The sequence below is a fragment of the Taudactylus pleione genome, unplaced genomic scaffold (assembly GCF_031769625.1).
Source record: "Taudactylus pleione unplaced genomic scaffold, aTauple2 ptg000002l, whole genome shotgun sequence".
NCBI classification, from domain to species: Eukaryota; Metazoa; Chordata; class Amphibia; order Anura; family Myobatrachidae; genus Taudactylus; species Taudactylus pleione.
Window position 1 is genome coordinate 518,891 of NW_028284405.1, and position 24,511 is coordinate 543,401.

General features: G+C 46.7%; 1 protein-coding gene across 3 annotated transcripts in view; it reads right to left on the reverse strand.

Moving 5' to 3' along the window:
- The window catches only part of BCAP31 (B cell receptor associated protein 31), a 71,402-nt gene that overhangs the window by 32,514 nt on the left and 14,377 nt on the right, over nt 1-24,511 (reverse strand). For all 3 annotated transcript variants that reach the window (XM_088468611.1, XM_088468528.1, XM_088468474.1), the window contains exons 3-5: nt 22,358-22,458; nt 10,316-10,460; nt 2,636-2,771 (exon numbers count right to left, since the gene is read on the reverse strand). In XM_088468611.1, the coding sequence (XP_088324737.1) occupies nt 2,636-2,771; nt 10,316-10,460; nt 22,358-22,458 (382 nt within the window). The remainder of the gene's footprint in view (nt 1-2,635; nt 2,772-10,315; nt 10,461-22,357; nt 22,459-24,511) is intronic.

Genomic DNA, 24,511 nt, shown 5'->3' on the forward strand with positions numbered 1-24,511 from the left:
AACGGCAGCAGACGGAAGACATGCCGACTTGGCTGCCACCAGTGTGGCTACGATTTCGTCCAGATCTGGACCAAATAGGACTTCTCCATAAAAAGGCAAAGCTTCCAAGCCCTTCTTGGAATCAGCGTCCGCCTTCCAAGATCGCAACCATAAGGTGCGCCGAGTAGCTACCGCAGCTGAAGAAATCCGAGACGCCAGGGTACTGACATCCAAGGCCGCTTCATTGATATAAGTGGCCGAATCCCGGATATTGCCCATCAACTCGGACTGTTAAGCCGAACAGTCGGAATCGAAAGACGCCTATCAGCCCAGCGCTCCATAGCTCTGGCTACCCAACAAATGGCCATAGCCGGCCTAGTTGCCCCCCCCCCCGCAAGGGAATAAACGGACATTAGCCAGATCTCTACCTTACGGTCCGTAGAATCCTTCAAGGAAGACATGGAAGCAATGTAGCACTACGGACCAGGCGTGTCACATGAGAATCCACCTGTGGAGGTGACTCCCACTTAGAAAAATAATTATCCGCAAAGGGATAAGCCACCGCTAAGCGCCTCTGAGGCTGATACCGTTTGCTAGGCTGTTTCCACGCCTCCTCTAAATGGCCCACTAACTGACCCGAAAGTCACCCTTAATATCCTTAAAAAAGGCATATTTAGATTTGGACACCGGAGGCTCTTCATCCTCAATCACTAAAGCTGTGCGTACTGCCCGAATAAGTCCAGGAATATATACCTTGGACCTAGCGTCCGCCTCTTTAGTATGGAGAGGTTCCTGGTCAGAAAGATCCAGAATCTCCCCATCATCAGACGTCACGTCGTCATCCTCATAAGGAGCAGACAGACGCCACCGGCCGCAACAAAGACTCCCCTTGTAACACGTCCGACAAGTGCTGTACAGAACTTGTCAGCGAATTAACCCACGCAGGTTCCTGAGAGACTTGGGGAGGGGTAATATGGAGGCTGTGGGGTACCATCAATTGTCTCGGGAAACCCTGCATGGGTGACGACACCACTGACTGCTGGGACAATCCCATCTGTGAGAAAGCAGGCTGCGAAGCTAACTGGCCCACCAGGGTTGTAAGTGCTTTGGCGAAACAAGCCCAGGGCGGCTCCTGTACCGGGGCCGTGACAGTAATTGGCCGCGCCAATAAATAACACTGCCGACATAGCCCCTCCGCGCTACCCTCCCCCTCCGCTATTGGTACCTTACATGTAGTACACCTAAGCTGGAGAGGAAAGTCACTCTCAGACATGATGGTAAGTATGTGACCCCTCTCATTGATACTTTTAGTATAGTGAGAGACCACCCTGCAATCACCGCACCGCAAGGGCTTTAGCAGAAAGAGATCAGGGACAGTGAAATGGCCGATAGTAGAAAATGAAAGTACAGGCAGCAGACGCTAGCAGAAGTCACATACAATGCAAAGAAAATGAATTCCTGCACTATCAGCGGTGTTACTCAACTACGCAGACAAGGAGCCTGGTAGGACACAGCGCTGCATACACTGACTTGAACCTTAACGGAGGAGAGGTATGCCGGGGCACCCAGACCGCGATGCCACCTTTCCAGGCTTCCAGCAGCGTTCACCATGCGTTAGATAAGATGGCCACCGAGGAGCACAGAGGAGGCCGGCCTGGGGGAGGAGCGCTGCCACAGGGCCAGTCGGCGTGTGCAGAGAGGGCTGTGTGCAGCGGGGGAGGCGCCAGCTGTGAGACAGGGAAGGCGCGCTCCCCTGGCATGCATTTAAACCCTGGGACGCCGCTGCGCTACCACTCAGCCACGGTCCGCTGTCCCAGGGGGGTAGTGGAAGCGCAGGTTAGTACCTGGCTCCACGCTGCAGCCAGTCCCCAGGGAGCCCCCTGCCTGGGGACTGTGGACCATGTTCAGCAGGGACCCACCGCGGGACCCCGCTGCTTACCTTGCTGTCCCCCTTAGATCCGGCCATGGTCCCAAACATCTGGGGTCACCGCTAGCTGTGACCCCAGATGCTTACCAGCATCCCCGGATCAGTACCGGCGTTCTGGTACCGGCGGGGGTGTAGGGAAGACAGCATGGACGTCAGCACTGACTGTCCATGCTGTACTTCCAGATATGCAGCCACAGCTGCATTGTACAAAGCTTCAGGGGTTCTTCTTAGCCCCCCTCTAACAGGTGCATCCGACTCCGGCCGGGCACCAAACTAAACTGAGATGCCTTGGCTCGGGGGCGGGGTATAGGAGGGGGACCCTAGTGCATCCTGGGAGGCTGAAAGCTTTAACTCTATGGTGCCCGATGCCTGACGTCATTACCTAAACCCCAAGGTATCCTGTGGATACCCTATGGACCCTGAAGTAGAAAATAATTAAAAAAAAAAAAAAGTGTGTTGCATAAGTTTTAAATAGATGTTCTTGACCTAATTCAATCAATAAAAACACAAAATTTTCTGAGAGGTTTTTGGAATAAAATATTAGCCCTATAAGTGGTTATGGTTGACACAGGAAGATCGTACACTTTCAGTGTAACTGGGACTACTAGTGGCTGATTGGATCTGATAACAGGTGACATTTCTGTTGCAGGTCCCCGCTGCCTCCCCCTGGGACTCATCAGTAGGGATATCCCCGATGACATCACCAACATGCAGAGCAGGGTCTGATACCTTCTTCAGCTTGTCATTCTCCTCCATGTATTTTTTGGCAGCATCGCTGGCACTCTCAGCCTGCTTTTTGAAGGCCTCGTTGGACGCAAGGAGAGTGGCTTGTTTGGATATCAGTGTGACCAGACGTCTCAGCAGGCTGTGGTAAAAAGAGACAGTGTGTTTAACAGTAACACGTGTGTAGTAGACAGTTCACATGTGACTAGGACTAACGGGCCAGCCTGTTTCATCTAAGCCACATCTATTTATCTCGAAATTCAAAACTGCAGAACAATGTAACGAAGAGATTACCAGGCCAGGTAGACATTTGATCGAAATGAACCAAGAATTGAATAATGCTACGGAGCCACTTTAGCAATTATTCTTTGCATCATATCCCCCTGAAAACAGCAGTTTTTGAAGAGTGCACACAAACGACTATCCCGCGGCCATAAGAAATTCTAATGGTCGGGTCTAAAACCCCATAATTAATAAATATGCCCCTAAGACTTTAGTAACAAGCATAACTCACTTACAGGCTGAGTGAAGATTATATGCAACATTAATCCCACAGATATTGCACCGATAGCAAATCAGCTCAAGTGTGTCCTCTGCTGGCTGTTCTATTGCACTGTAGGTGTAAAGCTGGGTTGTGATTCTCGGCGTGACATGGCTGTATCGGTCAGATAGGGCAGATAATTGTGTTGTGTGTACGCAGCACCAGGGCCCAACGGTCAGTCTAAAGCCCGTTGGTTCGGCTCCCAATAGAGCGTGTGCTGCATGCCCTGTGTTGGTCTCGTCGTTTTTGGTATCATTCAGAAAGTGAAGTGTACAGACCTCTGCCCAGTCTATTCTAATTAATTAGCATCTCCCTATGGAGATGAGAACATTTTGGAATTGAAGGGTTAGTTTGGAACTAAATTATTGGGTAGTGTGTCGAGTGTATTGCCCGTTTTCAGGATAGTTTTGGTTGGTCTGAATTGGTCTAGTCGCATCAATAGGGAAAATCTTATATAGTGTGCAGCCAGATTAAGACTTGTATCCAAGTCAGCAATACATTAGTGTGTTATGTGCTTTGTAATTCAGCACAACTGCTAACAGTGAAATGACAATGCAAGGCAATTTACATGACACAATGTTAAACCAAGTTGCCTGGTATAAGTTTCTGTACCCCCCCTCCAATCTGGACTGTATGCTGGATTTCAGAAATAGGAGCTGTAACCATCCGTGCACAACAAACGCATAGAGACGCTGTCACACTAGGTTATCTGTGCAGGTGCAACGTGCATCACTTGCAGCAATATCAACCTGCACAAGGCACAGAAACGGCTTGATACAAGAACATCTGATGTATTTTCTATTTTTATGCTTGCTTAGGGACGTGGTTATTGCCACAGCAGCTTGAATATGGCTTGTTTGGCTGCCAGTCCTGGTGGGCTTCTCACGGGGAATAAGACTCCGGTAAGGAAGCAGTAGCGCTGGCTGTGATGTGTTTAACACCTTCCCCCAGGGACCAGCACAGACCTGGCCATATCCCCAAGGATGGCCCCCCCATCTGACGCGGGTCCTACAGTGCCACGGGGTCTGCAACGACGGGTGTTGTGCAGGTTTCAGTAAAGAGGCCAACAGCGGTTTTAGTCTTCCAATGGAGAGAGAGAACAGAACAGTTCCCCCGATTATCTGTGCATTTGGTACTGCACTGATAGGAACTGAGAAAGGGCACTGGAAGTTAAGGGAGGCACTGCCCAGCTTTAATGCAGAATCTGATAAGTCCTGGCACTGTTTAAATGCCGTAAAACTGCAGCGATTAAATGGTCAAAAATGTTACATAATAAACGGATTAAAAAGCAACAGATAATGCTGCTGCAGTGGGCTGTGGAAAAATGCAACGCACTCACGAGGGCCCCTTAGAACTGGCTTCCTGTCAGCAGAGCAGTATAGAAGGGAAGGAGGTTAGTGTAGAAATTATCTGTGGCTGAACTTCTATCCCAAGGTCCCTTAGTGTCCCCCCCAATTGGATGAAATGGATGTTACCCAATGAGATTATAAGGACACGATTCCTCCTTTCCTAAATCAATATTTAACAAGGAGATTATAGTGGCACCACAACAGCTTGTTGCCAGTCTTGCTAGAGCAGAACATGCCCTTTCTATGTTGCCTTGCTGGCAATCCAGCACAGAATGCAGATCATCAATTTCAAGCTGCAAACTGGTGGTCAAAAAAACAAAAACAAGCTAATAGCGAAGGAATGAAGAGCAAGTTCATGACACTTCTTTGGCTGTGAGAGTCTATTCATTCACTAGAATAATAAACATTTATGTTATGAAAGACCTGCATCCTGGAAAGCCCACCCCTAGTTCCAAGAACACTAGTAAGGGTACACAACACGCTAACAAGCCAGTACACACGTGACCAGTAGAGTTGTCAGACACACAAAAATAAACTTCCTGAGGGACTCGCTAAATGTTCTCAGCTTGGTGTGAAATGGATTAGTGTGTAAAACGGAAAATATAAAAATAAAGAAATAAACCCCAAAACACAGTTTTAGGTCACAATTAACCATTTATGCACATGGCTTATAAACCTTCTCTCAAATACAGACCACATTTTGAACTACTAAACCTATGGTATAGGTCTACACTAAAAAGGCAGACAGTCAATAGGTCGACACCCCAAGGTGAACAGTCAATATGTCGACAGGGGTAAAAGGTCAACACGTAATTGGTCGACAGTGACCTAGGTCAAGAAGGTTAAAAAGGTTCTCATATTTTTTTAGGTTAGGCGAAAATAAAAAATCACGTACCATGTCAACCAATTACCAGTTTCATTTTTAACCCTATCAATCTTCTGGCGTCGACCTATTGATTGTAACTTCTGAATGTAGACCTATCAATCTACACCTTGTACAAGTCGTTTGAATGCTGCAATAGTGAAGTTTGTAAGGGTGTTGTATAAAAGATCGCCAATAAAAAGGTTGACAGTCAATAGGTCGACACCAAATGGTCAACATGCAATAGGTCGACAGGGACAAAAGATTGACAGTGTTAAATGGTTGACAGGTTCAAAACTGTTAAGACTTTTTTTTTTTATAATTCAACCCTAATTCTAACCCTCCCCCTGGTGCCTGGCGCCCCAACCCTCTCCCTGGTGCCTGGCCCCAATCTTAAAAATGGTGAAAAAGCCATAAAAAACATCTTTCCCCCATCTACCATCTGGGGTCTACCTATTGACTGTTGACCTATTAATTGTCGATCTTCTATCTGGATACCATTTGTAAAGTGTTGCCGTATCAAAATTCAAATAGATCAACTTGCAAATATTAAATTACAATACATGCTCTATAAGTAAAGACTATATATTCTTTGCAGTAAAAAAGGTACATAAACCATGCAAAAGGTTAATCAATGCAGGTCAGTGTAAAATGGCAGCGCTTTAAATTACTGGATAGGAGCAAGAATTGTTAAATTTATTTTCTTTTAATCCACTGAGGGGAGACTGGAGACATCGGGGTATAGCCTCTCAGCAGAGAACGGGCACTTTCTACCCAGACTTAAAACTCCTCTTGCTCTATACCAAGCCCATTTTGTCCCTTCATCCAAAAGCTGTGACTAAGGATTGGTACACTACATAGAACCAGGGCAAACACATAAAACCTATAAAACCTTAAGAAAGCAATAGACAGAAGACCACAAAGTGGCTGTCCCACCCAGCTGAGACTCCACACCACACCACCCAGATAGCATTCACCATACTAGTAGAATGTGCCCTGACATTTCCCAGAACAGACAGGCCTGCTCCAATGGAAGCCTGGCCAATTACCAAAGTAAACCTCCAAGCCATGGTCTGCTTGGAAACGAACCAATCTTTCTTATAAGTAACCACCTTGTACAGCTCAGTAAAATATAGGTCCTAAAAAGCCCGACAATGTTCAGTGAGTGAAGAGAGCCCTATTCTTCCAGAAATCGATTAATATCTAAAGTTGGGTATCTGGTCAGCTAGTCGACAGTCAAAATGTCAACATGGACATTAAGTTGACAACCAATATGTAGACAAATACTTAGGATGACATGGTTAAATGTGGACACCTTCAGACTGTCGATAAATGTCGATCAACACCAGGTTGATCTCCACATCTTAGAAACTCACAGCTGGATCATTAACTACAAGAATCCAACTTGACACCTTCCCAGTGGTTGGTATGCCTGGAGCATCTGTTTGGCGTCAGATTGTATTCTTACAAGATGATACATTGATCTATGCAGTGGGATTTGTGACGTCCCTGTTAACTGACAAACAGGTGTCTTTTCTCTTTTGCTTGAAAGTCCTAGGGAAAATGGTCTCCACCTTTAAGGTGGTACAAGTTCCGTTCCAGATTGAGTTCAACTTGAAATGGAGCAAGTCTCAACATCCAGTTTATCAGATTGTCCCCAAAGATTCAACAGTCACTCCTCTAATAGCGGTGTGGCAAAAGCAGTGTCAAAGTTACCGCTTCATCGTCCTAATTGTCAAATAACAGAAGGTCAGCACCAAGCTTTGAACTCAAGAAGGACCATAGTTTCTGATTAATGTGCTGGTTTGCCTACGAGATGCAAGCAGTGGCACGATTCTGGCAAGCCTGCCCATATTCTTAAAGCGGCAATCATATAAAATGGAAAAATCAACATTGTTTTTCCTTTCAAATTAATTCGGCTTTAAAACTATGGGCAAATTCATTGAAATAGCTCTCGTGCCCGCATTTTGCAGGCTATTACACAAGCCCCCATGTCTTTTAAGGAAGGACAATGAAAATCCATTTAGAAATTGCCAAAATAGTGGCATACGTCAGACATGGGGGAGGAAACAGGGACCTTTGCCTTAAGTTGATGAACCATCTCCATGACTAAATCCTGAACCCGGAGGAGATATGAGTAAAAACTCAATTCTTTCTTCTTCCGGGATTGGAACAACTAAACCTGAGGAGATCAAGCACTGAATGTCTCCCAGGACAACACTTTTATTTTGGTCTCCAGGAAGGTTGGTGGTGAATAGCCATCTTGGTGGGGACTTCATGAGATCTAAGATGGCACTGCTGACCAACCCCATTTTCTTCTGTGGTCCTCCATGAGGGACAAAGGATTGTCTGCTGGAAGTGTAACGCTCTGACTTCCCTCCAGACCAAAAAGGAGCAAATATGGAGCTCCTAGGTCAGGAAACATTAATGGTCAGAAAGAGCTCTAAATAATCTTGACCAGCTCGGGTGGAATACCACCTTTTCCTAGAAATGGTCTAAAAGTCTTCTTCTTAGACTACAAGCCTCTTTCCCAGGCCTTGGACAGCACACAGAGGGGGAATCTACCTTGGAAGGAGACTTCTATTTAAATATATCTTTACTGTGGAGAGGATAGAGAGTTTTAATTTGCGTCAAACCTGGAACTTATGCTCCCGTGTACTTCATGCATCACAAATAAAATCTTCCAACTGAGGGGAAAGGAAAATCAGTTGCTTTGCATTCCACTTAAAACAATGACCAATGATCAGGAGCCCCAAAACAAGCTGCCTTCGAAAGGAATCTTCCTCAATAGAATGAATCATCTAGGCAAGATCCTGAGGAATCACACCATCCTCCTATGAGAAATCTTTAGAGCCTGAACGGAGGTAGAACTTGATAGCTAATGTGGCAGCTAACCCAGGGAATGGCAGTCCTTGCATGAGATGCTCTGGAAGTGCCCACTTTATCTGTCAGAAAAGTAATAGGAGGGATGGAATCAGAAGATTAACAAGGTTGATGACCGTAATGTCAACAGTTATGTAGTCGATATGGCGACATGTTCACAATGTAGACATTTGAGATGTGAAATGCAGACAATAGGGTTAGGCACTAGGGGAAGCTTAGGGTTAGGCTGTTTGGAGAGTTAGAGTTAGGCACTAAGGGGAGGGTTACGGTTAAAATACCTATCAGAACCTCTGCTCCGTCAATATGGCACACCGGAACAGGATAGCTGTAGAACACAGTCAAGAAGTAAGTGAACTTGCAAGATAGACACCAGATCCCAGCAAGCTTGAAGGCACTAACTACTCAAAACACCACACCCAGGAAGGAGCACAGAATATGGTCACCATGCTTTGGAGGAACTGGAACTCGGCAGGACTAGCCAAAAGTGGTGGCACAAATTGACCAACTGCACACAAAATGACAAAAACTCATGCAAAGGGGCCTAATCATTACACGACTTTGTGAACAATCCGACCAAAACAGGAGGTTTTGGTCGCATTGTTCACAAAGTCGAGTAATGTATAGCCGGCAAGGACCAGCGATGCGTATGCACGCTGGGTCCATGCCGACCCCGACTATCTACTGAACATGCCTGTCAACCTGATGACGCACGTCAGGATCGGCATGTTCAGAGAAAGGTGGTCGGGCTCCTGCACTGAATGACGTTCAGTGAACGCCGTTCAGTGCAGGCACCGCACCTCGGCGACCTGAAGGTCTGAACGCTAGACGTTCAGTCTTTCAGGTCGCCTAGTGGATAGGCCCCTTAAGGGAAACCAACAGAAATAGAAACATTGTTAAAACTTCACCTAATTAAAACAGAATGCACTCCATACTGATTGAAGGTTTATCGCTACATGTATTTTAGGGTTCAAACGGCCACACTCTATGCTCATTAACGGAATCAAGTGATGGTTAAACACAATGTAGTAAAATTATTTTCGTGCAACACAATCTTGTCTACCATGGGCTGTTAAGGAGATATAACAATAGTGTCTAGAATCCCTATTCATTTTGGTGTAAGCTTCTGTAGTAGGATCACATATTGCCCTGATTAGGCTGAGCACACAAGGTTTAAAATACTACAGTGCATGTGACATTTTCACTTGGTGGATAGGACCATGATTTGGAGCATTACATTACAGTGACTACATAGTAAGAGACCTTCTACTGCCACCATGTGGTCACAACATAATTAGGCAGAGAATGAAGCGTTAGACAAAAGGTTCCCAAACTTTTTTGAATCAGGGCGTCCTAGTGCATCAGCACTGGTTTTCACGGCACCCCTAAGCTAAAAATTTGTTATTGAGAAATTCTGAATAAATGTAGTAAAGTGAAATAAATTGTGCTTACATGTCATTCTTAGAAGCGCAAACCTGTCCACCACATAACTGAACCTGTTTGTCCACCTATTTACATTACATTGACCATAAAGAATTTGATTTGGTGCTGGACCACCAACCTGAGGCACCCCTTCAAGTGTTCCAAGGTACACCAGGGTGCCGCGGTGCACAGTTAGTGAACCACTGTGTTAGATACTACAGCAGTGTTTCCCAACCTCAGTAGTCAAGGCACACGAACAGTCCAGGTTTTAGTGATATCCATGCTTGAGCACAGACTGTTAAATCAAATAACTGAGGTAGTAATTAAGACACCTGTGCCGAAGTATGGCTATCCTTAAAACCTGGACTGTTAGTGAACCTTTAGGATAGTGGTTGGGAACCCCCTGCACTACAGGGTCGAATTATTTAGGAGTGAGTTGGCTCATGCCATGAGTAAGTGGAGGTTCTGGACTTTGATTTTTGTTCGAAGCCACAGTAGACTGCAACTCAGGGGCGAGACGGTGCGAGCTGATGTGCCATTGCCAGCATGTCCAAGCCACTGCAATGGCACATCGCATAGCTTGCACCTAATAGAATTGACTCCTAAAAAGGAGATCAGAATGTTCTACTTACAAAGAGAGGAGGAGGGAGAAGCCAGCAATGTACAGGTTACGCTGAGCTCTGAACAGTTTCATGTGGATATGTTCCACAGCCACCGGATTGTTCTTCAGGTCCACTTGCTCCCCGACTCCATACTTCTGGATCTCACGAAACGCATCTGTGAAGCAAAAGGAACCCTGAAGTTATTATGACAGAGGGAGACAGTACGGTTCCTGTAGATTGCAGGAGAGAGAGAGAAAGTACTCATCCCCCAGGGGTACGGGGATTATACCTAGCCCCTGTTGTTTTAAGGGCCTGCAAAACCACACATAGACAGATTTAGTGGGAGGCTGGCAAAGGGTTACACATATTAAGGTTTTCTATAAAAGGCTCAGCATATAAATACCAGGCTAATAAAGGATCATTGTCCAAGTAGCGGAGGCTTGGAACACATTTTCAGTAGAAGCAGTTGGGAAAACACCAGCATTGGAATGCACACAGGTCTGTCCTGACAATAAACCATCAATAAGTAAAATAGGCAATCACTCTGTATGCTCCAAATTTATATTCATCATGCATGAGTATAACCCCCCTCCTCCCCTCCCTCTCACTGCAGTACACAAGCCAATACATTACTGGCCATGTACTTGCAAATCATGCAGGACAATTTCATCACTGCAGTGTCAGGATAGATAATCCATCACTTTGAACCTTATGAAAATCTGAGCAAAGTAAATGGGAAACCGGGCCTTGTAATACCCCTACGTCTGATCAGCATGTGACAGGGAAGAAGCAGGATAGGGTACTGTGTGTCGTGGAGTCATTTAGCTGCTAGAATACTATGCGTCTCCTTTTATCATCTATTGGGAATATACAAATTAGCCACGAGGTTCTGACACAATGTGTGGCAGTGCACCTCCCTGGTATTAGTGACAGGAAAACCTTACATGGTTTAGCTGTTACCTCTAATGGATGTGGGTAACGTTTCCTGCTCTTACACACTGCGGAGAATTAGCGCGCGGGGCTACAGAGGAACCTCTTAGTTAACTGAATCAGCCACTACGTGTGGCAATCCTAGGTCAGATAATCAGAACACAAAAGGTATTCCCCCTACCATCTGTCACAACCAGATAGATTTACGTACAATGCACAGCTGTTGATCTTGTGATAAACAGCTGTGGGGAGTAGCTGAACAGCGGAGCTTCTGATCCACATTCAGGCGTGTTGCTCATGTTAATAGATCAAGGTCTCAATTCAACAGAATGCATCAGGCAGAGAAGACAGCTAGCTAACAACAGACACACATGAGTGTGCACAGCTGCTCCTGCTATTCCCCAAGCCAGGGTGAAGTAGAGGAAGCCTACTCTCCTGAACAGGAGTAACGGTGTCTGGTCTGAGCGAGGAGTTTGACTTTAGAGCAATTCCAGCCAAACCTTAAAAACCGGAAATGAACATCATGTTACCTAGATAGGATTTAGATATTGTCATTTAAACATCTTCCAAACAGCTTTATCCTCTGTGCTCTTCTCCCACCTCTGCAGTACACTGAATATGAAAACAAGAGATATGGGCCCTGATTCAGAGCCACACGCTCTGACCAGAGCGCACGCTCTGAATCAGGGCCCTCCTCCATTAAAATGGAGCGTCCTCCTGGACGCTCGTATAGCTGTGGGTCACCACCCACAGCATATACGAGCGTCCAAAAAGATGGTCACGATGGTCTTGACCATCGCGACCATCGGACTTGCGACGGAAACCCTGCGGTAGGGTTTCCCAGCCACAAGCCCTGGAGTGATTTTGGCTCTATCAGAGCCAAAATCACTCCCACTGACATCACTAGTGATGTCAGTGGGGCCGGCTTCAGACGGTAGGCGTTCCCATGGGAACGCCTCCGTCTGGCAGGCACGCCCCCGGCACGCCCACCAAAGAGGGCGTGCTGTCAGTCACCATCGACAGCACGCCCCCTTTGGTGTGAGACCCCGAGCGACGGATTCCCCGCATGCGCATCTCGCATTCAGACCCATCTGCGAGCGTACTGCCGCTTGCGAGTGGGTCTGAATGACCCCATGGTAAGAACTTACCTTTGTTATCTCTGTTTCTACGAGGTCCATAATGTCCACAGGGTTGACCTTGGGGTATAGCTGGATTTGACCACACAGTTAAAGCTTTGCTGCTCCCAGGATGCACTGGGTCCATCCTCGTATAAACCCCGCCCCAGCCACAGGCACCTCAGTTGGTAAGTAGCCAAGGCCGGAGGAGATAAAAACAGAGAGAAGGAAGACTGGGACACACAAGAACCATACTCACAGAAAGGGAGACGGAAAACCGGTGACCAGCCACATAGCCCATTTGAAGCCAGGTGCATTAGGGCGGGCGCCCTGTGGACCCTATGGACCTCGTAGAAACAGAGATAACAAAGGTAAGTTCTTACCATATCTCTTGTTTTCTACTTCAGGTTCCATAGGGTTGACCTTTGGGATGTCCCAAAGCAGTTTGACTAAGGGCGGGGACGCTCCTGTGCTGAGAGGAGAATCCGGCGCCCGAAGGATGCATCCTGAGAGGCGAACGTGTCAAACTTATAGAATTGTAGAAAAGTCTGTATGGAAGACCAAGTGGCCGCCTTACACAGCTAAACGGCTGAGGCGCCACGGCCAGCAGCCCACGAGGGACCCATAGACCGGGTGGAATGAGCCTTAACAGAGGCTGGGACAGGTAAGCCTGCCTGGGAATAGGCCTCACAAATAACTAAACGAAGCCAACGGGCCAAAGTTTGCTTGTTGGCAGGCCAACCTCTCTTATGAAAACCAAAGAGGACAAACAAAGAATCAGACCTGCGAACGGAACTAATGCGATCAATATAAACCTTGAGAGCACGGACAACATCTAAGGAAGCCTCACCAGCCGAGAGATCAGGTGACTGAAATGCCGGCACCACAATTCTTGATTAATGTGGAACTTGGAGACAACCTTAGGAAGAAAATCCGGACAGGTGCGAAAGAACCGCCCTGTTCTGGTGGAAAATCAGAAAAGGCGAACGGCAAGAGAGTGCGCCTAGTTCTGACAACCTTCTGGCTGAAGCAATTGCCAGGAGCAAAACAGTCTTAAGTGTCATCCACTTTAGCGCCACCGACACTAGAGGCTCAAACGGAGGACCCTGCAAGGCCCGAAGGACCACAGCCAAATCCCAAGGAGCCACTGGTGGAACAAAGGGAGGTTGAATCCGGAGGACACCTTGGAAAAAGGTACGAACATCAGGCAGAGTAGCGGTTCTATGCTGGAACCATACAGAAGTGCGGACACATGAACCTTCAATGAAGCGAGGCGTAATCCCAAATCCAAACCAGACTGAAGAAACGCCAAAACCCTGGAAACCCGAAACGCTTGAAGATCGTAGTTCCTGGACTCACACCATTGAAAATAAGTATGCCACACCCTGTGGAAGATCCTCGCGGAAGCTGGATTACGTGCTTGTAACATTGTGCCGATGACTGAGCTAGCAAAGCTTCGGGCTCTCAAGATTGATGTCTCAAGAGCCACGCCGTCAAAGACAGACGACCCAGGTCCGGGTGTAGGCAGGGCCCCTGAGACAACAGGTCCCAACGTTGAGGCAGAAGAAACGGAACGTCGATGGATAGACTCTGAAGATAGGAGTACCAGGGACGTCTGGGCCAACCCGGAGCCACCAGCAGCAGCGTGCCGCCGTCTTGTTTCAATTTCCGAAGGAGCCGAGGCAGCAAGTCTGAGGGAAGAGATACGCTAGTTGAAATGTCCATTTCACTGACAGCGCGTCCACTAGGCTCGCGCCGGCGTCTCTTGTCCTGGACCTGTACACAGGCAATTTGTAATTGTGACGGGAAGCCATGAGGTCCACCTCCGGCAGTCCCCACTTGTCCACGAGTAGTTGAAAGACCTCTGGATGAAGGGACCACTCCCCGGGATGCACGTCGTGACGGCTGAGGAAGTCCGCCTCCCAGTTCAGAATTCCTAGAATGAAGACTGCCGAGATGGCCGGAAGGTGGCACTCCGCCCAGGACAGGATGTGTGACACCTTCGACACCACTGCTCGACTGCGAGTCCCTCCTTGACGGTTGATGTATGCCACTGTGGTGGCGTTGTCAGACTGAATTTGTACTGCTCTTCCGTGAAGAGTGTGACCGGACACCTGGAAGGCCCTGTACATGGCCCGAAGCTCTAGAATATTGATGGGAAGAACCGCTTCTTCCGCTGTCCAATGACCCTGAAGCGACAGGGGACCCGACACCGCCCCCCAAACCCTGAAGACTGGCATCCGTCGTGAGAAGGACCCAGTCCGGGATCCAAAAGGGGCAGCCCTTGGTGAGATGAGTTGTCTGAAGCTACCAAGTCAACGATAGGCAGACCTGCAGAAGCAAAACAAGCATTTGCGTCCGGATTCGGTGAGGCAACCCGTCCCACTTGGATAGAATCAGCCTCTGAAGGGGCCTGGAATGGAATTGGGCATACTCGAATGTCGACACCATGGACCCTAGAATTCTCATTGCAGAGTGCACTGACACCTGGGAACTCTTTAGACATCTGCCGACTCTCAGTTGTAGAGAGGCAACTTTCTCCGGAATCAGGAAGATCCGTTGCTGACAGGAGTCTAGAAGGGCTCCCAAATGAACCATCCGCTGTGATGGAATGAGAGAGGACTTTTTCCAGTTTACTAGCCACCCGTGCGGTTGGAGACAAGTGATCGTGAGGTGCAGATGTTGTAAAAGGACCTCTGGAGAGCTGCCCAGCAATAGGAGGTCGTCTAGATACGGTAGAAGACGTATACCGCGGCTGCGCAGATGCGCCGCCATGACAGCCATCACTTTCGTGAACACTCTCAGAGCCGTGGCCAGACCAAAGGGTAGAGCCTGAAACTGGTAGTGAAGATGTTGTATAGCAAACCTGAGATACTGCTGGTGTGAAGGTGCTATAGGAACATGGAGGTAGGCGTCCTGGATATCCAGGGAGACCATATAATCCCCCGGGGCCAGAATGATAGAACGCAAAGTTTCCATCCTGAACGTAGGCACTTTGAGGTACCTGTTCAACGATTTCAGGTTGAGAATGGGCAGATGAGACCCATTGGGTTTTGGAACTAGAAATAGAGAAGAGTAGTAACCCGTCCCGTGTTGAGATGACGGAACGGGAATAACTACCCCTGCTTTCAGCAAGGACTCTATGGCTTCCCAGATTAACAACGCCTTGGTCTTGTCTAAGGAAAGGCTCATGCAGAAAAAATTGCTGAGGGAGTCTGTACCGGAAGGATAGGGCATCCTTGGTTGTATTGCACCAGCATTGGGCGAAGCGAAGAAGTCGGCCCCCCACTCTGGGATCCCCCAGAGAGAGGCCCATCCCATCAGGCTGAAGGCTTATCCTCGGGTTTGGAAGCCGGACGTCTAGTGCTCCAGGCTTGCATTTATGGTTTAGGGGCAGTCTTGTTTGACGACTGTCTTGGGAAAGCTTGACCTTTGGACTTACCCTGAGTCCGAAAGGACCGAAAGGCTGATGTCCGAGGTTTAGAAGGTGCGGCAGCTAATGGTAAAAATGCTGACTTAGACTTAGCTAATGTATCCACAATTTTGTCAAGGTCAGGACCGAACAAAATTTCCCCATTAAAGGGTAAGGCTTCTAAGCCTTTCTTGGAATCCGCATCTGCTCTCCAAGAACGAAGCCACAAAGACCTGCGAGCAGAGACCGCTGCCGCAGACACCTTAGAAGTGAGGAGACTAGCATCTAAAGACGCTTCTCCAATATAGGAAGCGGCATCCCTCATTTGACCAATTAAAGCTCTCTGAACTTCCCGAGCTTCCTCAGGAAGCGTATCCTCCAGTACATTGGCCCAACTCTCAATGGCTTTAGCCACCCAAGATGGCCATGGACGGACGGGCCACCGCCCCTGAAAGAGAGTAAATGGACTTTAAACAAGTCTCCACTTTTCTGTCCGTGGGGTCCTTTAAGAATGAAATAGACCGCCGGTGGAGTCTCCCACTTCTTGCAATAACTAGCAGGAAACGGATAACTACTGCTTAAACGTTTCTTTGTCTGAAACCTTTTACTAGGTGACTGCCAGGCCTCCGCCATATGATCAGTCAGCTGGTCAGATAAAGGAAAAAAACAGCTGACGTCACCTTAGTCTGTTTAAGGTTGGGATATTTGGACTCGGGGGCCGGAGCATCATCCTCAATATCCAAAATGGACCGCACCGCCCGTACTAACGCCGGGACATTAATGGTAGACTTTGTCTCTGCTTCCGGAGCAGGAGAATCTGAATCAGAATAGTCATGCAACTCGCCCTCATCCGAGGACGCAATCTGAGTCTGACAACTGTGCAGACTGGGATGACAGAACAGTGCGTTTAGACGCCTTGTGAGGCTTGTCACTACGCAACATGGATTGAAAAGCCGAAGAGGAAGCTGCCAAACTCTGTACAGAATTGGAGAACACATCGACCCACGGAGGATTAACTGGCGGGAGACCTTGAAAAAGGGATGACGTACTGCTGCGTCATAGGTGAAAACTGTACATACATAGGGAACCCCGTATATGGATGAACTGTCTGGGACCCATGGGGAGACTGCAACAACTGCGGTACACCCGGAGAAGAAGGGATGGCGGGTTGTGTTAACACCCTATGTGGAAGGGAGGTCGGAATCACTAGACGGTCCGCAATGGAAACCAGCACTTGGGAAAACATTGCCCATGGTGGATCCTGTCCCGAAGGTGCGGGATTAGAGGGACCCGGTAACTGATGGCACCGGACACACACACCAGCCTGCGCTAAATCCTCTAAACTCCCCGCTGCAGCGCATCGTCTTCAAGTGAGCAGATAGGGAGCCGCCGAGCGTTCAACTTCCTCATCAGACATGCTAAACAATTGAGATAGAGATTATATATGATTATAGATATCTATATATACCCAAAGAAATATGGCAATACCGTCTGGGAAGCTTCTCGCTTACAAGTGTGCAGCACACAAGTCCCCAAATATGGCAACGTACAGCACACAACCGTATGTGACAGACCTCACAGATACGAGATTTATATAAGCGAGATCCGTGAAAAAGCCCTTCCCACACACATCTGCCAGGGCCGGAGAAGAAGGAAAGGGATAGGTATAGACTGACCGTAAAGTTATGAAAAACAGCAGATACAGTCAGGACTAGCAAAAGTCACATACAATGCAGAAAGATAAACAGCCTGCACTTTTACACTATAATCAACCTGCCTAGATTCAGTGTCTGGGAGGGCTATAGCGCTGTGTACACTAACCTTTTAGGAGGGGAGAGGTACACAGGGGGATCGACCACACACCGCCGGAGAGAACTGCGCTGCCCATCCAAGAAAAAATGGCCACTGGAGAACTCAGTGGGGGAGTGGCCGCAGGAGGAGCAGCTCAGCAGTGCCAGAACACAGAGCTAGAGGCGCGCTGAGCTGAGGGGAGGAGCCGCTAAACAGGGAAGGCTCTCTCCCCTGGCTAGTGTTTAACCCCCTGGACGCCGGTTCCCGCTTACCGGCACAATGTCCCTGGTGGTCTAGCGGTCGTCAGGGTATGCCTGCATAGGGGGAGCCCACCGCCACTTACTAGCGCCTCCGGTCTATCCCCTGAGACCGGAGGCTAAGGACTGCATATATAGGAATACCCGCGGGTCAGAGCAAGCAGTGACCCACGGCTTACTTTATCCCCGTCGCGTCCGGCAGCAGTCAAGGGAGAGCCCAGAGCCTGTGCAGGCTCTGAGGTCCCGCCGCGATCCCCAGATCAATACTGGCGTTGCGGCGCCAGTGGGGATGGAGGAGCGCCAGCTTAGACGTCCAATGGACAGTCTGAAGCTACCACTCATAAAAAGTGTTAAAAAAATAAATAAAAATTAATTAAACTAAAGATAAGCTTAGGGGCTGCCCAGCAGCCCCCCTGCGCTAGGGTGACCCGACTCCGGCCGGGCACCAACTAAAACTGAGGTGCCTGTGGCGGGGTATATAGGAGGATGGAGCCAGTGCATCCTGGGAGCAGCAAAGCTTTAACTGTGTGGTGCCCGTGGATCCAAATCCAGCTATACCCCAAGGTCAACCCTGTGGACCCCCTATGGAACCTGAAGTAAAAAATGGGGTTGTGAGGGGAAGGTCAGGAGAGAAGCAGAAGTCACCATGAGATGTATGCAGGAGTACAGCTCAGAGGTACCATCGATAGGCCCAACAGAAAACAAGCGCAGGCGCGTGACGCTTGCAAAGTCCCTCACAATGGCGAAGGAATGCGGCAGAGCAGAGAACAGGGGCTCAGGAACACACCTCTGTGTCACTCTGTAATGATGGGGCCACAAAGGGTGGAGTCAACAATTGCGCAAATCAAATCTGAATTGGCCGAAGTGTTGACAATCATAGTGGCCTCAGAGCATCTTGTATTTTAGCTATATACAAAAAATCTGTAATCTTATTTTTTTTTTACTGTACTCCTCTCCCACCCCCGCAAATGCAGAGATGACATTTTGCAGTATTTTATCTGTTCTGCAGGTGGGATAAAGCATAACTGTAAAGGAGTCACAATAGGCTCCGACATCAACCTCCCTATTCGCCACGATAGAACTTGGCAGGCAGCCCGGACTACGGTTCTTTTATTTATCTCTTTTTCTTTATATTGTAGCAGATCTCTGTACGTAGAACAGTCAGCCCATAGCACTGTAGAGACGCTAATAATAATCCTAGACCTGTTTGCACATCGCCACCGGTAATGGGACAACTAAAGAAAGGAGAGAGAGAACTTTATACTCTATTGCTCATGTTTCCATCTACAACCGGCTTCAGAAGAAGTTACTGACGTATACTTACAACTGATCGCAAGCAGGGTGAAAATACAATACACTGTATCCTATAGATCACATTTATATTTATACAAATGAAGAAAAAAGTTAAAGGGAGAATAGCGTTAGAGGAGAGAATATAAATGGGCATCATTTGTGGGTTCTAGGGCTTTCACAGAGCAGCTGAAACTTAAATTCAAATAGTGTGTGTGTGTGAGATCCATCACTGTATGTTTGCATGTGCTTTATAAAGCTTCAAATGATGCAGCTATCCACCCACAGATTTGTTTTTATGCCGGGCAGGTTTATGGGGGGAGGCCACTTACACACAGGAAGGCTGGCTGCTGACGATTACATTCGCATATGTATTGCTATATCCAAAAGACGGTGGAAAGTAAACTTCACGTAGACAACCTTATTCCACCAGGAGTCAGAAAGATTATCTTCCTGCGTGGTCAAGAGGTTCAGTTATTGTTCATGTCAAACACCGCAATGGGGCAGAAATGTGAACGAAGTGACTGTGGAACTGGTGTCCGACAGTGTGGTTTGAATAGCTCAGAAACTGCTGATATATTAGGTATAACAGGTCCCTATACTTTACAGAAAATGGGAGTAAAATTAACAGCATCCAGTGAGTGGCAGTTCTGAGGCTGAAAGTGCCTTGTTAGTGAGGTCAGAGGAGAGTGGTCAGACTTGTCCAGGCTAACAGGAAGGTGAAAGTAACTGAAATAACCAGGTGTTATTATGCTCACAGCACGTTGAGCCTTGAAGTGTATTGCCTACAGCAGTAGGTGGTCACACTGGCTCTCTCTCCGGTCAGGTGCGAACAGAACACTGAGGCTACAGTGGACACAATGACAAGAAGAGTTGATAAACGATATCTGGTCTGAAGTATCTCAAGATGGTAGGGTCAGAATTTCACACAAATAAATATATGGATCCATTCTACCTCGTGTCATTGGTTCAGGTTGGTTGTGGTATAACAGTGTGGGAAATGTTTGCACACATTACATCCCTTAATACCAACTGAGCATAGCCTGGTATTGCGGCTAATCATATGCATCCTTTTACACCCAGAATTTATCCATCTTCTATTGGTTATGTCCAGCAGGATAGCAAAGGATACAAAGCACGTCACCTCAAACTAGTTACATGACCATGACAATGTGTACTACAAAGACCTACACACCCACCAGATATTAATCAAACATAGTCCCTCTGGGATATGGTGGAACGGGGGAGTTTCAGCAATTGTATGATACTGTCCTGTCACCATGGACCAGATCTGAAAGGGATGCCTTGCTAAAACTATGCCACAAAGCATTCAGGCTGTTCTTGGGGAAAGGTGGGGGCATAACCAGGAGTGGAAAGACTGCAATAGAAGTTTGGAATTCCGGGTTTTCGGAGCTGCACAGCTCAAAATAGAGATATGGAACTCCTTGTTTTTCAGGTTGCCCAGAGCCAGCAGGAAGTCAGGAGCACAGGAAGGGTTTAAAACTGTCACACACCTGATGCCGGACAAGCTGGCCAGGCGATAGGCTGGGGGTGGTGGTTAGCATCAGGGTGCCAAGACCTGGAAACTCCTCAGATATTGTAACTGCTGACTTAAGCACAAGGAGTGCTGGGACATTTATTTTTATTTGCTTATTTTCTGTTGTGCACTTGTGTGTGTCCAGGCCTATGCTCATGTATGCTAAGGTGCAGTGTTTGCTGCCATTAAAAACACACTGCTTCACAGAGTACCTGCCTGTCTGGAGTCCTCACTTATATACCCCGTGTTACTAAGAGTGAGTGTGAGTAAAAAAAATAAAAAATTAATATATATATATATATATATATATATATATATATATATATATATATATATATATATATATATATATATATATACATACACATATATACACACACAGTCAGATTTCAACTTATAAAAAAGGGGAACCTTTTTTTTTGCCAAGGGCCATTTGGATATTTATAAAGTAATTTGCGGCCATACAAAATTATTAACACACACTGTATTGTATAGCATTACTAAAGCAGACTAAAGGGGGGTATTCAATCAGGCCGCAAAACTTAATTTTCGCCCATTTCAATTATCCCCGTATTCAATTTCAAAGACTTTTCGCAGGTCTTTTAAAAAAACGGGGATAACTTTTCATCATGTTTTACATGGCGAAAAAAAGTGCAGAATTGGGGTTTAGGAGTGCAGTCTTAAAAAAAAAAAAAAAAATTGCCTGCACCCCTGGTAATAGCCCAGAAAAATGAACTGTGTAAAAAAAAAAATAAAAAAAATAGGGACACCCCAAAAAAATTATTTGAATCTTGGGGTTAAAAAAAAAAAAAAAAAAGGGAACAGTCTTTAAAAATAGCGCAATAAGTTCAGGAGTATTCTGTAAGTATGCGGCAGGTGTTTTCTAGAATAGGCTATTAGCGGCAGGTGCATTTTTGTAGAATTTATCAAAAATTACTTTAGGGACTTAAAAATATGCTAGTACCTATTTTCATGTACCCCAAATTTGATGGGACCACTTAAAAAAACGAAAGAAAATAACCTAAGTGCTCTTCTGCATCACTTGTTCTAATGTCGGGAAAAAACACCTGCCGCGGCTATTTAAAAATGCAGAACACATTCTGCAGGGCTAAACGGGGGTACCCAGAGTGAACCCCCATGTCTAGACATCTTTAGGGGGGGTCCTAGGAACAAACCCCGAATATTTCCAAATTTTTTGCGATACTTACCTTTCCGCAGGCTCCCGTTTTCGCTGCTTCCTAATTGAATACGGGGATAAAGCGGGCGCGTGCCCGATACTTTATCCCAGGAAAAGCTCCGATGTCGAGCGAAAAACCCAGCACGGACTTTTCACTCCCAAATTGAATATGGGCCTAAATATGAAATAAAATATACACATCATCCTCGGACCTCATCCATGGTTTAGCCCAGCCCCACAGGAAAATTAAAAGCAAGGGGTGCTCCAGCAAGCCACTTCCTCACTCAGTCAGTCACCTCTCTGTCCTCTTCCGCATAAGATGTCTGCAGGCAGGCTGAAGGAGGACTGGCTGCGCGGCACTGCGTGACATCTGACATCTCACCGATGCGCCGCAGAAAACAGAGGGGAGAGAGTCACAGCTGGCCGGGCCTGATAAAATGAACTCGCGGGCCATATAGGAGCCGCGGGCTGGAGGTTCCCCATCCCTGGGTTAGAGTACAGAATACACACAGAGCAGGTATCACCTACAGGAGACTGCTACTAGTCGCTACCAATGCACTTACCTAGCAGAAGCAGCAATAAGATCACTATCAGGACCACAAAGAAAGTGTTCCCATACGCCACTATAAGTTGCACTAAGCGAGATTTGAAGATTTTCTGCCATCTGCAAAAACAAAAAAATGAAGCATTATTCTGCTGCTCTGCCTGGTAACACAGTCAGCACCTGTGACTTCTATGACAGTGTTTTTCATCTAGAATGCATTATTAGTACTATAATTATTTATTTGTATAGCTCCACCAATTTACACAGTGCTGTACAGAGAATATTTGTCATTTATATCAGTACCGGCCCCACTGGAGATTACCATCTTAATTCCCTAACATACAGTCAGGTGCATAAATATTGGGACATTGACAGAATTTTCATATCTTAAAAAGTGGGAGGCACATATAGAAACCGTTGTAATGCCTACACCGTTCACCTGATTTGGATGTAATTACCCTCAAATTAATTCTGAAGGTCTGCAGTTAAAGCACATCTTGTTTGTTTCATTTCAAAGCCATTGTGGTGGTGAACAGAGGCCAAAATATGAGAATTCTGTCAATGTCCCTTTATGCACCTGACTATATGAGTGTGGTTCATTAAATAAGGTAACAAGACCTCTCATTGCGTAAATTTATTCCACTTGTACATATATGTATAAATCAATACTACGGTCTTGGTACAGATTATTTTTCCATAAAGTCCCCATACTTGTCTAAGCATTTATTTCAACGGTACATCAAGACATCTATCCCGGCATAGAAGACAGTGTCATGCACCTGAAGCCAGGACATGATGGTTTGCTGACCTTCACCATCAGTTGTGAATCACCTTCCACCCAGGTGCTTCGTCAGTGGTCCAAAGAGATGGAGATCACTCGGTGCCAGGTCAGGGCTGTAGGGAGAATGGTCCAGTACCTTCTAATGGTAGCGCCGTTACAGCTCACGCGTGCGGTTGGTTTTCGACAAAATTGCCCTCCACAACCGGTTCAATGTTTCAAAATAGCGGACAGCATTCACAGTATTTCCCTTGGTGAGGAAATAAACAGGAAGCACGTCCTTGTGGTCCCAAAACACGGTTGCCATGACCTTCTCTGCTGATGGAGTTGCTTTGAAGTTCTTTGAAGTTGGGGACGATGCATGTTTCAATGTCATGGATGCTGACTGTCTCCAATGTCACATAATGCACCCATGTTTCATCGTCTGTAATAATATGCCGCAGGAACCGCACTCCTTCCTCATGGTACTATGTCAAGTGCACGAGAGACAATCACATCCTATTTGTTTTATGAACTTCTGTGAGTTGCTTCGGGAACCCAGCGTGAACTCTTTCCTGTACCCCAGTTGCTCATGAACAATGTTGTGCACAGTACCCACTGAGATGTTCAGTTCCTCAGCAATATCACCAATTCAGATGCATCTGTCTTCCTGGATCAGACTTTTAATGTAGCACAAATTGTTATCTGTGGTGGACGTGCTTGGCCGGCCGGATCGCTGCTCATCTTGAACATCTGTTCTGTCGTTATCAAAGGTCGTGCACCAAACCCAACACTGTTTCCGTCAGATGACATTATCACAATACACCTCGACAAGTTGATATACAATTTTAACTGCTGATGTGCCATTTACATGCAAAAATCTAATCACACTACACACCTCAATGCTTGACCAGGTTTTTGCCAGCACCGCTCTTACAACTGATGTTGGGACAGTAAGGGGGAAATTGAAATGTTTGCACCGGGTATCTAACTAATGGGCGTCTATCAGAGCAATTCAAAGTTTTTTTATACACAGCTTCCGGAGGAGTTAGAAAAAAATGTGTTAAAAGTCCTTAGTTTAGTTGGACTTTAGATGCCAAATGCAGGATTTTAGACTAGGATTTACACACCTAAAAGTTGGCCATTGGGGCGTGTAAAATACTAATGTGTGTTTGATGGGAGCAACAATTGAATTGCTCCAATAGGCGCCCATTAGTTAGACGCCCAGCGCTAACAATTGAATTCTACCCTATGACTGATTATGAAGCGCAGTCTAATGGCTGTGAGAGGAAGCAGTGGTCTACCTGCTCTGGTCTGGCCTGGCAGCAACTTAGAATGAAATAGAGAACATTACACAAATGAAAGGTCTTGTTACCTTACTTATTGAACCAACATCGTACCACCGCTCACACACTA